Source organism: Ailuropoda melanoleuca, chromosome 16 (genome assembly GCF_002007445.2).
Source record: "Ailuropoda melanoleuca isolate Jingjing chromosome 16, ASM200744v2, whole genome shotgun sequence".
Classification (NCBI taxonomy): Eukaryota; Metazoa; Chordata; class Mammalia; order Carnivora; family Ursidae; genus Ailuropoda; species Ailuropoda melanoleuca.
In genome coordinates this window covers 88,441,748-88,458,407 of record NC_048233.1, presented here as the reverse complement: position 1 = coordinate 88,458,407, position 16,660 = coordinate 88,441,748, and the positions used below count along the sequence as shown (strand labels likewise).

The 16,660-nt window shown below is 56.8% G+C and overlaps 1 protein-coding gene across 1 annotated transcript in view; it reads left to right on the top strand.

Moving 5' to 3' along the window:
• Positions 1-16,660, top strand: part of LOC100467244 (SH3 and multiple ankyrin repeat domains protein 3) — a 296,215-nt gene that overhangs the window by 85,050 nt on the left and 194,505 nt on the right. Inside the window, exons 4-6 of the mRNA XM_034644850.1 lie at positions 2,291-2,494; positions 5,907-5,978; positions 8,231-8,339. Coding sequence (XP_034500741.1) covers positions 2,291-2,494; positions 5,907-5,978; positions 8,231-8,339 — 385 coding nt within the window. The remainder of the gene's footprint in view (positions 1-2,290; positions 2,495-5,906; positions 5,979-8,230; positions 8,340-16,660) is intronic.

Sequence of the window (16,660 nt, the reverse complement as noted above, 5' to 3'; positions counted from 1 at the left end):
CACGTGCATATCAGTGTCCACGTTTCCCTTGTTCATAAGGACACAGTCACAGTGGATTGGAGCCCACCCTACTCTGTTATGACCTCATCTTAACTTGATGACATCTGCCAAGACCCTATTTCCAAATAAATCAGATGCACAGATAAAGGGAGTTAGGACGTCAGCATGTTTTGCAGGACGCAGTCATCCCCCAGCGGCATGTATCATTTACGTTCGTCTGACTCCGACAACAGCCCCGCGAGTTAGGTCAGTGTAGGTGCCCTGGTTTTCATCCTGGGAACGGGGACCGCTGGGCTGGTGGGTTTGCCCAGGATCACAAGGTTAGTGTGAGCAGTCGGGCTGCACGCACAAGCCTTTCTGACCACTGAGCTCTTGCTCCTTCTGGAAGTTTCTGAATGGGGCCTTCTTGATGTTTCTTAGAGGAGGACGGTTCTTCATTGTGCAGGGCTGGCCCGCCCGGGGCACAGACTCCGCATCCCCGGCTTTGCCTAAAGTGGAGTGGGCACTCTGATCACCCGCGATCACCTGCGATCAGATGGGTCCCTTGGGAGCAGGTTCCAGCCCCCGCTCCACTCTGCCCTCCCTGCTGGTAGCCCCTTTGCTGCGGCCGCCATGCGGAGGCCTCAGCCTTCCTAGGGTACTAGTATCCGAGGGAACTTGAGTTGGGTGTCTGGGTGGTTAGAACCGGAGGCCAATGGGGACTCCCGACACAGGAAGTGGCGAGTTTTCCGCGGCCCCACCTGGTCACGTCGGACAGACCTAGTTTGTTGTCCCGAAGTTTCCAGGTACTCTTCCCACTCAGCCGGGGCTGGGCGGGGTGCGGGCAGTCATGAAGTGTCTCTGACATGAGCAGCCGGCCCTCACCCAGCCTGATAGCAGCCCCAGGAGGAGCTCCGAGGTACCCGTGAATTCAGCCTTTGATACCAGCGAGGGACAGATGGAGCGTTCCTGCCTCCCGGGTCAGGTTTCCTGGGCGGTGGCATTCCAGGCTGCCTGCTCAACCTTCCCCGTTGTTGAGAGCAGCAGGCTCGGCTCTCCCTGCTGGGAGGGGCTTCCCCGGAGGCTCAGGCCCATGGAGGAGGCCGCTGCATCCTGGGGCACGCAGAACCCCCAGGAGACAGTGGCCCCAGCCTCCTGTCCTTTCTGAAGGTTTTTGCGGGGATAAAGCAAGCCCTTCAGCTCCTGCTCATGGCTGTTCAATAAAACATCATTTTAATTCAAGAGAAAACGAGAAGTCTCTGTTAGAAGTGGACGTGGCCTGGTGTTTGTTTTTGTGGCTTACTGGTGGAATCTCACAGAAGGGACCCGGGAGCATGGCCAAGACGTGGCCTTTGGGATCTTCGTGGCACTGTTCGGGTTTTGAAAGGTCTTCAGGATTGATTTGCAGGCACTGTCTACACTATTGAGGTTTTAAAAAATGAGCTTTTGGGGCACCTGGGTGGCTCAGTAGGTTAGGCGTCTGCCTTCAGCTCAGGTCATGATACCAAGTCCCAGGATCGAGCCCTACATCGGGCGCCCTGCTCAGCCGGGAGTCTGCTTCTCCCTGTCCCTCTACTCCCCCCTCCCTCCCCCTGGCTCATGCTCTCTCGCTCTCTCTCTCAAATAAATAAAATCTTAAAAAATATTAGCTCTTGTGGCAACTGATCGGATTTTTAAATCACACTGTGTTTTGTCGTTGCCTTCCTCTCTGCTTTGGGGGCAGGGGTCGGTGTCCCAAGGCTGTTGTGCTCAGTGTCTGTGTGGCACACAGATGCTTGCCATGGACGTTCCCATCCGAGAGGTCACGAGCCGAAACCTCCATCTGTACCTGAGAAGTCGACGTGCCACCGATGTGAAAATTAAATCCTGCTATAATCTGCTTGAGCCGCGGTCCTCACAGTGTGCTTCTCTGACCACACTCGTGAGAAGTGCAGGTTGGGGGGCCCGACCCGGACCTGCTGCCCCAGACGCTCTTCTGGGTGGGGGGGTGGGCGGTTGGCACTGTTGCCACGAGCGCTGGGATTGGAGAAGCCATACTCAGGGGCAGGAGCGGCCCAAGGCAGTAGGCCATGTTGGTAACCAGAACAACACCACAGGTGCCGTGGGGATCTGAGGCAAGGCCACCGAAGCCCACGGTTCTGTCTGCGCCATTCTCCTTTTGTATTTACTCAGGGTCCGCGTCCAAGCGACGTCCTAGATCGCCGGGGGGTCCGCCGCTCAGAGGACCTGGACAGAAGCACCTTGACATCTCCGGCTGCGTGCTGGGTCGGGTGGGCCGCACCACTGATCGGGGTCTTTTCCTTCCCCGCAGAAGTGCATCCGGTTTAACCCGGATGCCACCGTGTGGGTTGCGAAGCAGCGGATCCTGTGCTCCTTGACCCAGAGCCTGAAGGACGTCCTGAACTACGGGCTGTTCCAGCCGGCCAGCAACGGGCGCGATGGCAAGTTCCTGGACGAGGAGCGGCTTCTGCGCGAGTACCCGCAGCCCGTGGGCAAGGGCGTCCCCTCCCTGGAGGTACTGGTGGCTGCCTCGTGGCCTGGACACCCGGGCCCCCCGGGGGGGGGGGGAGGACCTTCACGAAACTCCAGATTTGATTTGGATTAAAAGTGAGTTTGGGGCCTTGCGGTTGCCTGTAATTTGGGGATTTCAGACAGCTGTGCAGTGTTTGGTCCATTTGTTTCCTTCCCGTAGTTTGGATGAATCTGTTGGAGAGAATTTGGGAAGTGCACACGAGGGGTCTGACTCAGGCTCCCATCACCGGGACCTGTGGGTCTGAGGGTGCAGGGTGGGGCTTGCTTCTGCCTCTGCGACCCGGTCTTCCTGCCCTGGGGTGTGGGGTGGCCAGGGGCTGTCCAGCTGTGATCTGAAGCATGACTTCCAACTTCTTGCCGGGAATGACCAGGGGGCTGGTGCTGCCGTAGCCGTGGGCCTGCCGTGTGACGGGTCCATGTGAAGTGTGACGCCAGCCTCTGACGCTCTGACCCCCGGCTGGCCGCATCCCCAGGTTTGCACACGGTCTTTACCTGTGATGTATGAGACAATGATGCAAGCAGCATTTTTACTGTTGCTCAGCAGGACTGGGAGCGGGCAATGACACTCATCTCAGCCCCATCAGACAGGGAGACGCTGTGCGTGTGGGTGCATAGCTGGCCCTTCAGCAACCTACGTGTGCTCTACAGTATTCACAGTGATGAGATCATTCTGAAGTCAGAGAGGTCGTGGACCAAGGCCAGATCTCATCCGTACATTTCTAAACCTGATAGTGACTTCGGGGCTGAGGTTATTGGGATCCCTGTGTAGATGGAGTATGTGTCAGACCGGAGGGAGGGGTTTTGGTGAAGGAAAAGATGGGGTGCCACTTGGCGTCCTGTGGTTCCCTGTTCTGACCTCAGTTTGCTCATCCGTAAAATGGGTATCCAGTGGAAAAATCCCTGTTGGGGACCTAAGTACCAGACACTTTCTAGGCATGTTCACTGCGCAGGAGACTATCTGGGTTCTGGTCTGATGGGGCTGACACTCAAGTGGGAGGTGACAGACGGGGAACAGTGAATGAATGGTTCATTTGGGGACTGATAATTTCCGTAATGACAGTGAAACCTGGTGAGAAGACCGGGACGTCCAGAGCCCACTCTTGATCCGAGAGGCTTTTGGAGAAGGCGACCCTGGCTGGTCCCCCGCTCACCCTCAAGGATGGAATGGGAGGGCATGGGATGCACAGGGCATGGGCAGGGCGCTGCTGCTGTTCCTAGAATGGCAGGTACATGGCGTTCTCTCTCTCATGTCCTGTCTGGGGACTCGTGTCACGGGAGCCAAGCTGACAGGTTTGCAGGGGAGCTTCTCTGCTCCTGCGTGTGCATTGCCCCATGGCGGGCTCGGTCCAGTCCTGGGAGCTGTGCAGCCTGAGCCCGCCACGCAGCCTCTCTGGGCCTCAGGTTCCCAGTTTTGAAATTGGGGGAACATGAATCGTGCCTGCTCGGGTCCGTAAGGCTCCAGCGAGGGGCCCCATGCACAAGCTGGCGATCTCCTTGCCGTGAGAGTTGTAGGACCTCCACGTATCCATCTCCCTGCGCCTCTGTCTCACCAGGTGATCCTCGTGCCGAGTGAGACAGGCCTGGCGCTCCACACGTCAGTGTGGCTTTGAGCTCATCGCCTCCAAGAATTTCGGTGGAATATGGTTGGCTGCTTAGGAAACATGGAGGAAACAGCAGGAAAGGCTTTGCCTTCTAGAACCTGCATCCCTCTGTGGCCACGAGCTGGAAAAATGCTGGTGACTCTGGAAACAGACATCCTCCTCCGAGCATTTCCCGTCCTGCCAAGATGTGTTAGCAGCCTTAGTGTATTTTTTTTTTTTTAAGATTTTGTTTATTTATTCATGAGAGGCAGAGAGAGAGAGAGAGAGGCAGAGGGAGAGGGAGAAGCAGGCTCCCTGCTGAGCAAGGAGCCCGATGTGGGGTTTGACCCCAGGACCCTGAGATCATGACCTGAGCTGAAGGCAGACGCTTCACCGACCATCCCCCCAGGCGTCCCTGCCCGAGTGTATCTTTATAACCATGAGTCCACGTGACTTGAATTCTGTTAGACTCATCAGCTAGTGAGCCCCATCTCTCCTGACGTCACTCCCAGTGGCTCTTGAAGTCTTAGAGGTCTGGTGGGGGAAGACTGGGGGGACGGGAGCTTGCTGCAGCCCAGGGCGCCAGGCGCACGGAACATACTGTCCTGCTTGAGTCTAGAACCGGGGGCAGAAATCCTAAAACGGGTCTGGGTCCTGCCTCCCAGTTCCGCGCAGGGTGATGGACACCTGCAGCCTGTGGTCAGCGCACGTTGTCCTGAAATGTGAGCCACCTGAGTCTCACGGAACCTCCTGATTTCACTACGGGCTTATATTGGCACTTAAAAAAAAAAATCAAATTTTAGCCTGTGCGTCAGGGGAATTTTGTGTGTCATGAACCTGCTGTTTTGTTTGCAGGGGGGAGGAGAGGAGAGTAAGGTGGCGGCTTTGGAACCTGGCTGTGGGATTAGACGGTGTCAGGATTAGCTCCCCCGCTGCCCCACACCTTCACGTCCCTCGCCCTGTGCTCGTTCAGACTCACAGGGAGGGCTGTGGCGGGCGGAATCGAGGGTTTTGTGGGGAGGGGTGCAGCTGCATCCGTCCGGAGCCGGTGTTCGCCGGGACGCTCCTGTGCCATCCTCGGGCCTCCCCACCGGCCGATCGTGAGGCTGGTGTCGGATGGGAAAGCGTCCGGCCGAAGCTGGCAGGACAGTGGTGGGGCTGGACTCGAGCAGACGCCTCGACTGGGAATCTTCGTGAGTGCGGACTGTTGGCGCCCTCCCCAGCCTTCCGTCGGGCTCCAGCACATCCGACCTCAAAGGGGTGGGGGCCCCCGGTGGGGCGCGAGGTGGACGTACTGGGGTTCGAGGCGGACTGACGCATGCACGGTCCTCCCGGGCAGCGACCGTGTTGGAGCGAAATGTTCTGGCTCAGAGGGGGCGCTGTGTGTGAGGGAATGAACGTGGCCGAGAGTCCCGGGCGGGGCAGCAGTGGGGATGCTGGTTCCACCACGCCGGCTTCATGGGGCTGGGTGTCCAAGACACGTCCGGATTTGTTGACGGGGCCACGTGCATGGCCGGAGGACCGCGATTGCGGCTCACGAGAGGCGTGCCGGCCATGGCTTCTCTGGGAGGGTACGACTCCTTTGTCCCCTCGGGTTGCTCTTGTTTCTTTCCGTGGCTTTTCAGCCACGTGGCTGTGGACCCTCGCAGCACGATTCCTGCGATGTCGGGTTAGCGGTAGGAACACAGTTCGTTTACCTGACGCAGGAGGAGCTTGCTGGGGGACCCCAGCCTCCTGCGGTGGACAAGACCGTGTTTCCTTGGAGCATGCTGTGACCTATTCACGTGTCTTTTCTTTTCCTGTGTTTCTGTGCAGTTTCGATACAAGAAGCGTGTGTATAAGCCATCCGTTCTGGACGAGAAGCAGTTGGCCAAGCTGCACACAAAGGTAGGCGGGGATGGCTGGCATTCACACGCCGGCCTCGTGTCTCCCACGTGGCGTTACCGTCTCTGCAGACCAGGGGAGCTCCTTGGGCAGCGGGCTCCTCCTCCTGGGAAGCACCTCCCACCCCCGTACCTGCCACCTGCACGTCGTGCTGGGCGGGGCTGGGATGTGCAGGTGCTCTGGGCTGCCTCTCCCGCTCGCTCCTGGAGGCCGGCCCGGCTGCTCGGGGGCAGGGCTGCTCCGTGAAGCGGTGGGAGCTCAGGCAGGGGAGCACGGGGTTCCCTCAACGGCGAGGCTCTGAAGCAGGGAGGGTTCAGACACGTGTGTCGTGGGGATGGTGTACGCCTTGCCCGGGTGTGTGTGTCCTTCGTGTACGTGGCCGACGTGGGCCTGACTAAACCACGTGAATGAACACGCCCTCCCGGGTGCCTCCCAGAAGGGCGTCCACCAGAGCCCCCGAACACAGCCATCCTCTCCCATGTGACGAAAGCATGCTGGGTGACGACTTGCACGTGGACAGGATCAGAGGGGTCGCTGCTCTGTGCACGACCCCACCTGGGAGTTTCTGGGAGGAGGGGAAGCCGTTCTCTCTGAGCCACTGCTGCTGACAGAGAGACACATTGAACACGGAGCCAGTTAAAGAGCTATTCACAGAAACCACACAGAGGTGAGACCGGCACATGGCCGGCAGGGGCGTGAAGGACAGGCTTGAGGTCAAGAGCCGTGGGCTGTGGTCCACGAGCGCTTGCTTCCTGGCTGGGCTTGCGGCGGGAACCCCTGCCCTCTGTGGGGGGTCGCTGTGTGTGTCCACGGGGTGCTGAGGCTGGATCGTGGTCACACCCACCTTAGTGCCGAGGAGGATGCATGGTATCTGAGGATGCTCGTGGATGTGGCGCACAGGAAGGGCAACGTTGGGATCTGCGTGGACACTGCCCCTGGCCCGCCCTGGTGCTGCCCAGGCGAGCTTACCTGGTGCTGTGAACTCAAAGCGGGTGTTTGCAACGATCCGGCTCCCCTGGCTTTTGTTCTTTCCCCATTTGTATTACAACAGGTGCATGGATTTTTACTGTGTTCAATGGTTATGCACCATTACTTAGTCATGTCTTCCCATTGTCCAGATGTGGCCGGTGGCGGCCCTTCTGCCTGGCTCTCTGCCTGGTGGTGTGTCCCAACCATCCTCTGAGCACTGACAACTTTGTGGCACAACTAATGCTCCGGGTCCTCACGCAAATCCATGCCCAGCCCTGGAATCTGGATGGTGGCGTTTTGATCCCAGGGTCTGGAAGCTTCTAGTTTTTTTTGATGAACTTCTAAATTGTAGATAAAAATGTGCTTTTTAGATTAAAAAAACCCCAGTTGCTGAATAGCAGTGGAAGCGTTAAGTAAACACAAATGTATCTTGTGTCTTTGGATATTTGTTAATTTTAGCCCTGGAATGTACGTAGAGTGTGCAGGTAGAGATCCAGCCTGTGTCGGCGGGCTGGAGGGCCCCGGAGCCCCCGCGGCTGCCCCCGTGTCATGGGAGCTGTGTGGAGGGGGTGCAGAATCAGGCCAGGAACGAGTTTGCTTCTTCGGATCGAGGCAGATTGGATGCTGTGGTTAACCTCAGGTGGCTGGGGCTATGTGCTCCGTGGCAGGAAATCAGGCTTTCTGTTACCGACGAGGCCGGGCTAAGCTGGGGAAACGTCCCTCTCCACCAGGGTTGGCTCACGGATTGTTTTGACCCCTTGAGAAGTGATTGTCTCCTTTCACCTTGAATTGCTCCGTGATCAGGCATCCCTGTTTCTGTCCACGGAGTCACAGGGTTCACCAAAAAGTGGATTAGCCGAGCCGAGATGCTGCCCTGTCTGCTCTCCATTGCACCTGCTGCTTTAGAGATTAGAGGGCACAAATATCAGTCCTTGGGCCTCACTCCCCGGAGATGGAGTCGGAAGCTCGGGGGTGGACCCTGGAAACTAGTTTTTCAAAGTGGCCCAGGTGGCTCATCCTTTCAGAAGCAAAGGAACGTCTTGTGGCTCTTGGCACAGATGTGAAAGGCAAGGGATTTCTAGAACTTTCATCCAGGACTGGCTGGTTGCATTTGCCACGTGCTGGACTCCGTGCTTGGTGCTGGGGTTCCAAATACAACGACCCACTGCCTGATGGGTCTGCAGTGCCCCGTGTAGGGGTGGCTCCCTCTCCACGGAGGAGGCCTTCCTGTAAGGAGCCTTCCAGGGCCTGTAAAGACATTGCTGTTTTTTTATTTTTCCCCTTAGACCAATCTGAAAAAATTCATGGACCACGTTCAGCACCGTTCGGTGGAGAAGATGGTCAAAATGCTGGAACGAGGCCTGGATCCAAATTTCCATGACCTGGATACTGGAGGTAGGTGCCAGGTGGAGAGGACTTCGGGAAGCCTTGCGGAAGCACGGGCCCACATGCGTGTGCAACACTTAGACTTTACGTGGTTTTTGAAAGTCCTTTCTCACCCTGCGTGAGTTCCGGATGAGAAGGGCTGATCCGTGCAGGCAGCACGGCGCCTGGCACACAGTAGGTGCTCATCCACAGAGGCGGGGTGAGCAAACAAACGAAGGGTGGACGGTAAGGCGTCTGGCGCTGCCGTGTGCCTGCCGTGGGAGATGTGCTTACACGTGCATGCCTTGCTCCCCCTGCTGGCATGTGGGCGCGCATCATTCCCGGGTCAGACTAGCACAGGGCTTCTGAACTCAGCAACCTGACCTGTGGTGCTGGACAATTTCTTCTTCTTTAAGTAATTCCGAACGAGCATCGACTTTTATTTCAACCTGCCCCCCCCACCCAGTTTTATCCAGGTTAAGCTGACCTGTAATATCATGTTAGCTTCAGGCTGGTCCCCCTTTGATAGGTTTCGATACTTGGATACATTGTGGCTGCGGACCCAGCAGTCTGGTTAATGTCGCTCAGCACAGAGTTACAGTGGTTTTCCTTGTGTCGGGAACTTTTCAGATCCGCTCTCTCAGCAGCCTCCGAGCGTAGAGAACAGTGACATTGGCTGTGGTCACTGTGCTCCTTCCAGGACTCCTAGAGCTTGTAACTGGAAGTTTGTACCTCTGGCCACCTGTGCGCCGACCCCACCCCGCCCCCGGCAGCCAGCGGCCTGCTCTGTTTTGGGGGTCGGTACTTTCGGATTTGGCCTGTAAGCGGCATCACACGGTCTCTGACTTAGTTCACTTAGCACGGTGCCTGCGAGGTCCGTCCATGCTGTCCTAGTGGTGGGATTTCCTTCCTTCTTGTGTTGGGATCGTACTCCGTTGTGGGGCTGGACGGCGTTTGTGGCGGGGGCTGCATGCTGTGTTCTAGGATGTCTACAGCCTCGCCGGCCTCCACCCCAGGCACCAGTCGCACCCTCAGCTGTGACAACCAGACTGTGTGCAGACCTTGGCCGGTGTCCCCTGGGGCACAGTGCAGTCACTGGGTGGAGCCCGTGCAGGGGACACGCCGAGCTGGGCTCAGGTAGTCTTCGTGGCAGCTCGGGGCCTTCGTCCCCCTAGGTCGGTCACCCTGGGCTGGAGAACCTTCCTCCTGGACTCAGCCACAGGGGGCCCCCACCCCGACTTCTGGTGACCGGCCAGCCCTCTGCCTGGGCCACTGTCACCTAAATGTGTCCTGCCCTGCCACCCAGTTATCTAGCCCACAGCAGCTGCATGCGTCAGCTCAGGAATGGAGCTTTCTCCTCATCACTAGGGCTCCTCTGACCCCTAGAGCTGGGGCAGGACCCTGCCTGTGCCCATCGGCCGTGCCCGTCCCCGCCCAGACAGGCTGCTCTGCTGTGATCCATGATCACTGCTGACTTGTGTGTCTCCGCAGTTTAACTTCTGACTGCTGCGTCAGTGCCTGAGATGCCAGGAGATGGGACATGGGCGGCGGGGGGGGGCATGGACAGCACACGTGGCTGGGACATGGAGGTAACACGTGGAGGGAACATGGAGGGCACATGTGTCTGTAGTTCCCTCCTTGGGCCAGCCTTTGGCCTGGACGTCCACCGGCCTGGCCTCGTCCCCGGCTGTTTCCGGATGATTCCACGGGGGAGAGCCGGCAGTAGGGGGAGGTGAGAAGCTCTGCTCTGGGATGTTCTTCCCACATGACGCCCTCTACCTGGTCTTGTTCCCTGGAACTGCTGTTTCCAGGACCTGGGCTTGCAGTGGATGCTTCCTCCAGGGTGGACCGTGACCTGGCTTCTAAAATCAGACAGCACAGACCCCGAGTTATTTCCAGACGGAGGTCTGCGCCATTTCCCGTGCACCTGCCTGCAGCTGGACGCCAGTGGCCGTCCCGGCAGGCTTCTTCCTCTCGGGCGGCCCCCATCTCTACTCTCAGTGCCAGTGGCTCGCACCATTGAGCCGTGTGTGCCATTGGCTGTTGCCTGGGTTTGTTTTGTTGTTTCCTTGTTTCGACAGATAAACTCGAAACTGTCCTTAGTTTCAAGTGTAACATGTGAAGCTGAGCTGTCGACACGTGGCAGCTCCCGGATCGCATGGTCCGCGTCCAGGTCTTTCCCGGTCGTGGCTCACACTCCCCTAGAAAGCAGAACCTTCCCTGTCTTCTCTTTGCCCATATTTTTTTTGAAATTAGTGGACTTTGTTTGTTAGAGCAGTTTGAGGTTTACAGGGAAGTGAGTGGAAAGGTGGAGGCTCTGTGGGACTCCCCGATAACCACTGGCCCTCCAATTCCCAGCAGCTCGCGTTAGTACGGCAGTGTTAGGCCGACCAGCCCCCGACCAGCCCGTCATTACTCATCAGAGCCCGCAGGTCACTTTGGGGCCCACTCTTGGTTTTGTACGTTCTGTGGGTTTTGACCAGCGGTCACGAGAGCTGTCCATCACCACAGAGACACAGAGTAGCTTCCCTGCCCTTGACATCTTCTGTGCTCACCTGTTCACCCTCCGTCCCTGCTTACGCGCAGCAACCACTGATCTCTTTACCGTCTCCGTGGTTTTGCTTTTTCCAGCGTGTCGTAGGTCAAAATCACACAGCTTGTGGCCTTTTCAAACCGGCTTCTTTCACTGAGTAAGATGCGTCTTCCTTTCCTCCGTGACTTTTCGGCTGGGGAGCTCGGTTCTCTTTAGTGCCGAGCAGCCTTCCGTTGGACCATGGTTTATTTATCCGTCCACCTGCCGAAGGACATCTTGGCTGCTTCCAGGTCTTGGCAGTCGTCAGAAAAGCTACCGTAAATCTGTGTGCAGGTTGTTTTGTGTGTAGATGTAACTAACAGTGATCGGACACGGGTTTTATTTTTAAATGCCAAACAAAGTATTTACCGCTTGCAGAAAAGGGGATGTGGTTAAGATGGAAAGTTCTGAACCAAGGGCCACGTGCAGACTCGAGACCCCGTGGCAGGCCGTGCCGTCAGACCCTTGCTGCCCCGCTTTAGCACTCTGTTCTCAATGTCTTCAGAGTTTTCACCCCCTCCCCAAATCGGGCGAGAAGACACTGTTCCGGCCGAGGGACGGGAAAATGGGGACCACCCACGAGGAGTGACGTGAGCAAGGTGAACAGTGGGACGGACGTTCTTGGAAGCGAGCTAAGCCGTGGGCTAGTCCCACCACGGTGCCGTAGGGCAGCGCTCGCTGTGTGCGGAGGGGATCGTGAGCGGGAATATTGACACACGCTCAGCCGAGAAGCAGACGCACGTGCCGTAGGGCAAACACGCATCTTCGCTTCAGTCTGTGCAACATGGAGCGTCAGGGACCCATTTGCCTGCCGCCTGAAGCCGACACATGGAGAAGCCGAGACACGTCTGAAACAACTGTCCCTGTGGGACGGCGACCACGGGAGGTGAGTGCCGCCAGGTGGCAGCCCAGGGAGGCGCCCCAGCCACGGAAAGTCCGAGGCGACACGGCGGTGTGGGGTGCTCGGTCCATGACGGTACCCACCAGCACTGTGTGTTTCGTGTCTCACGTGTGGAGCGTCGTCCCCAGTGGGGTCTCCAGAAAGGTCCTGTCGTGTTAGCAGCAAACGGAAACTCAAGTTGGTGTTTTCTCTTTGTTTTGGAGCCACAGGGACGACCCCCAGGGGCGACCTGTAGTTGGCTGTCACAGGCTGCGTGCAGACAACAGGCAGTGTGACCGACCTGTCCCCCAGTCTCCTGGGATGGCCGGGTTTTCACACTGCGAGTCCCACTTTCGGGAATCCCCTCGGTTCCAGACATACTGGCATATCCGGTCACCTGACGCGTGACCAGGGCGCTTAATAATCACAGCTGTAGTTACATGAGGACCTGTTAGGGTCCAGTGCTGTGTCAAGGGCATGGGAATTCTCGTTTCCCTCCCTCCTCGTGCATCCTGTGAAGCTGGCCCTCTTTGTGCGGCCAGTGTCCTCTGCAAGCAGAGACGGCCAAGCCTGGACTTATTGCCCCACGATTGCAGGGTCCATGCTCTCACCCCCGGGTGGAGGGAAGTGGGTCTGTCTCCTCACCTGCGTGCCTGGTGGGACATGGCCAGGACCCTGGCTGGTGGAGGGTCTGTGGCCCCCAAGCGGGTCCCCTTCCCGTCCTGAGATGGAAGCAGGAGCTGCAGCCCCAGGCAGTCTGAGCGGGAGGGCAAAGCTGGCTCACCCCCCCATCTACCCTGACGTTGCACGGTTGTCCTGTCAGCTCCGACGCTGTGGCTGTTCCGGTGTTCAGCGGCTCCACACTGAGGTGGGTGACATTCAAAGCCGCTTGGTGAGAAAGCAGACTTCTAACCCCCCCCCCCATGCAGAGAATTGAAGGCAGCCTGCCTCCCATGTGCAGGGAACACCATGTTCAGACATGGGCCACATTGCTGTGCTCGGGCCGCGGGGTCCTCGGACGCTTCTGGGCTGCATGCAGGGGGCCCAAGGTTGGGGAAGCAGCCCCTTCGGCTGAGGGATGATGAACTCTCCGTGGACGGCCTGTCAGCGAGAACACAGCACCCTGTGATCACAGCCGACCGTCTGGAGCCTAGTCGAGTGGAATTTTAATAAGTAATGGCAGAAGTCGTAGGAAGACGTAAAGCCTCGCCCACGGGGTCTCAGGCGCATCTCCTGCTTTGGTGGGAAGCTCTGGGACAAGACGCGTGGTGTTCTGAGCCCCGAGGAAGGAAATAAAACCAATAATCTGAGCAAAAATTAGTTTAGTGCTTGTATTTCACACTGCGTTCCCAAACTTGCACGAAGCCCGGGCACAACAAAGGCGGGTGTTAATAAAGCCAGGAACGTCTTTCAACTCTTGAAACGTATTGAGAAGGAAAAAACAGAATTTCCGTTGATTGGGTGGATTTCGCTGAGCACCTGTGATGTGTCTGGACTTTGCTTACAAGATCCGATGGCTAAGTGGGTTTCTAGGGGGTGAGAGCTCTCAGCTTGTCAGGCTGCTGTTCGTCATCTATGCTGAGATGTGCCCGGCGCCACCCTTGTCGCGGCAGCCCGGCTCCTGGGAGCCCCTTCCGGCTCCCACGCGGCCCAATTAGCAGCTTTCACAGACAGTCTGGATCCCAGTACACTGAGCAGCGCCCCCTCCGAGCGTTGGCTTTGAGAACAGAAGGGGCTTCTTGGATGCAGATGACGACCCGTGGTCCGTACGCGCCTGGCTCACTGTAGCCCCTGCGTGAAATCCCAGAATCAAATTCTCCAGAAATCATTGCACTGCGTAAACAGGAGGGGGGCAATTCTAGCCGACACGGTTCTGGAACCTCGTAAATGTCAGTGTGCAGAGGGTCGGAGATGCACAGATGGAGTCCATGGCACGGAGTCCGGGTACATTGGGCTGGTCAGACGCACTTCCTGGTCCAGAGAGACCTGTCTGGAAATGGGAGCTCAGGTGGATACCCACTTAGTCAGGGTCATGTTTTGGCAAGGGTCCTAGGCGACTCCTCAGGTCCACGCAGCCGAGGAAAATGCAGCACTGTCCAGCAAGTAAGGAATTGGGGTGAGCGCAGGGATGGGGGCCCGCAGGAGGGGTTCTTGGCATTGGGACATCCACCAGGGCTGGCCAGAGGGAGAGGAGGTCAGTGTGGGCACTCCTCATAGTGACCCACGTCGTGACGTGCACACACGGCCACGGGCAAAGGTGCTGAGGTCAGGAGCATCTCCTCGGGGGGCCAGCCGGGGACCGGTCAGCAGCAGGATTGTCACCTCAAACCATCACCTGCAGCACGAGCCTTGGGGCTGCCCCTTTAATACCTACGCAAGAGCAACAACGATATTAGGGCAGTTTTAGATTTACAGAGTTGTTATAACAATATTCCGGAATGTTCCACCTGTACCTCATAGCCCATTTGCCCTGATTCTGGTCTCAGACCCAGAGTAGGGTGTGTTTTGTAATTAATGAACCAATCCGGATAGATTGCTATTAACTAAAGTGCATGCTTTTTTCATGGTTCATTTGCAGCTAGTTAATGTCCCTTTTCTGCCCCAGGAGCCCTCATGGCACGTAGCGGTCTTGTCTCTGTAGGACCCTCTTTGTTGTGACCGTATCTAGGGCTTTCCTTGTTTTTGCTCACCTCGGCCGTTTTGGGAGCTGGTCAGGCATTTTGTGAAACGTCCCCCTTATTGGGATTTATCTGGTGTGTGCGTCACGGTCAGACTGGGCTGTGGGTTTGGGAGGAGGACCCCAGGGTGAGGCGCCCTTTCCACCCCATCGAGTCCGGGCTCGTGCTCCGCACTTGACTCGTCCCCGTGATACTGGCCTTGCTCACCTGGCTGGGGTGCGTGTCAGGTCCCGGCTGTACGGTCCCTCTCTTTTCCCCTTTATGGACTGTCCTCTTTGGAACGAAGCCACTGAGCCCAGCCCAGAGCTGATGCGGGTAGTTACGCTTCTATGTCCTGGGGGACAGAGTACCCACACATGTGACAGAATTCTGCACGGAGGTTTGTCTTTCTCCCCCATTCATTCATTTACCCTCAGTTAGTTCTGTCAGTGTGGACTGATGGGTATTTAATTCATAATCTGGGTCAGGACCCAACACTACATTTCACTGCTCCCACCACTCTAGCTGTGGGCACTGGGAGTTCTTTCAGCAGGCTCCTCAGTCCCTTGGACAGACCCCATCAGTGCAGGTCATTCGTTTTTGACTCCTTGCTTACTTTCCGGTACTAGAAGGTGACCCCAGCTTCGTCCTGTGTATTTCCTGCCCGGACCCAGCGCCTGCCAGTCGTCCCGGAGCCTGGTTCCTCTTACTGGACAATGGTTGTAGGAACCAAGATCTGGGTGCTGGGTGTGCTCACTGCTGCTGGGCTGCACTTGCTTCTGGAACAATAGACTCTGTGTGTGTGTGTGTGTGCATCTGTGTGCGCGTGCTAACTCGTGCATACGTGCATATCTACAAATGTTTGTGTACCATCTGTATGTGTATCCAGCTCAACATGAGTGCACACTGATGTCTCCAGTCCGATCCACAGCCACACAGATCAGCATGGTCCCTTCCCTGGCTAATCCGTCACTCCACACCGATAGTCACCTGCTGCTACTCTGTGCTGTCTGTTTATCTAATTGTTCAATCCCGGGATCCGTACATAGTGGTTTCCCGATTGGTGACCTGCACCACACGACGGAGGCCGCTTTCTGAGCCGATAGAGCACAGTGCTTACCTGGGCTCGCTTCGCCTTTTGTCTTGCAGACCATGCACTTCCGGAAGGTACTTAATTCCCCACTCCCTCCAGCGTGGCTGTTCTTCCATTTGTAATACAGTTTGAGTCTTCTGTCACATTCTGCATTCCAAACCAGGATCCCGCAGTCTCCTCAATGAATTTTTAAACTTCATTTAAAAATGTGCGTGCATTGAGTTTCACTCCGTGTGCTGTGGAGTTTATGATTGTGACAGATGTTGGATTCTCGTTTTTACCGCACAGGGTCGTACAGAATTGTTTCATCGCCTAACACAGTCTTCTGTGCTTTTTACCCATTCCACCCTCCCCTCTCTGGAGCCCCTGGGACCAGCGATCTGTTTACTTCCTGCGTAGTTTTGTCTTTTCTGGAATGTCAGACAATTGGAATCAAGCAGTGTGGTTTTTTCAGACGGGCTTCTTTTTCTTTCTTTCTTTCTTTTCTTTTCTTTTTTTTTTCTTTTCTTTCTTTTTTATTTTTAAACGATTTTATCTATTTATTTGAGACCAAGGGAGCACAAACTGGGGGGAGGGGGAGAAGAGGGAGAGGGATGAGTAGAGTCTATGCTGAGTGTGGAGGCTGATGTGGGGCTCGGTCTCAAAACCCCGAAGCCACGACCTGAGGCGAAATCAGGAGTCGGCCTCTCAACTGCGTGAGCCTCCTGGGCCCCCCCTGCACTGGCTTCCTTCGTTTAGCAGGATGTAGTCGAGATTTAGCCGTATTATTTTGTGGCTTGATAGCGCTTTTCTTTTTCTCACTGACCAGTGGTCCACTCTGTGGATGGCCCGGGTGTGTGTCCGTCCCACGGAAGGGCGTCTTGGGTGTCTGCGGGTCGGGGGGTGTCTGCGGGTTGGGGGGTGTCTGCGGGTCGGGCTGTTTTGAGTAAAGCTGCTGCAGGATGTGGTGTGGACGTAAGTTTTCACAGCAGCTGGGTCAATACCAAGGAGGGCAATTGCTGGGAGAGATGGTAAAACACTTTTGTGGTCTGTAAGAAGCCGCCAAACTACCCTTGGAGGCCGGGCGCCGTTTTGCCTTCCCGCTGCAGCGGGTGGGGACTCCTGGTGCTGCCCGTCCCCGCCACAAGGGGGTGCTGTCCGCGTTCTGCG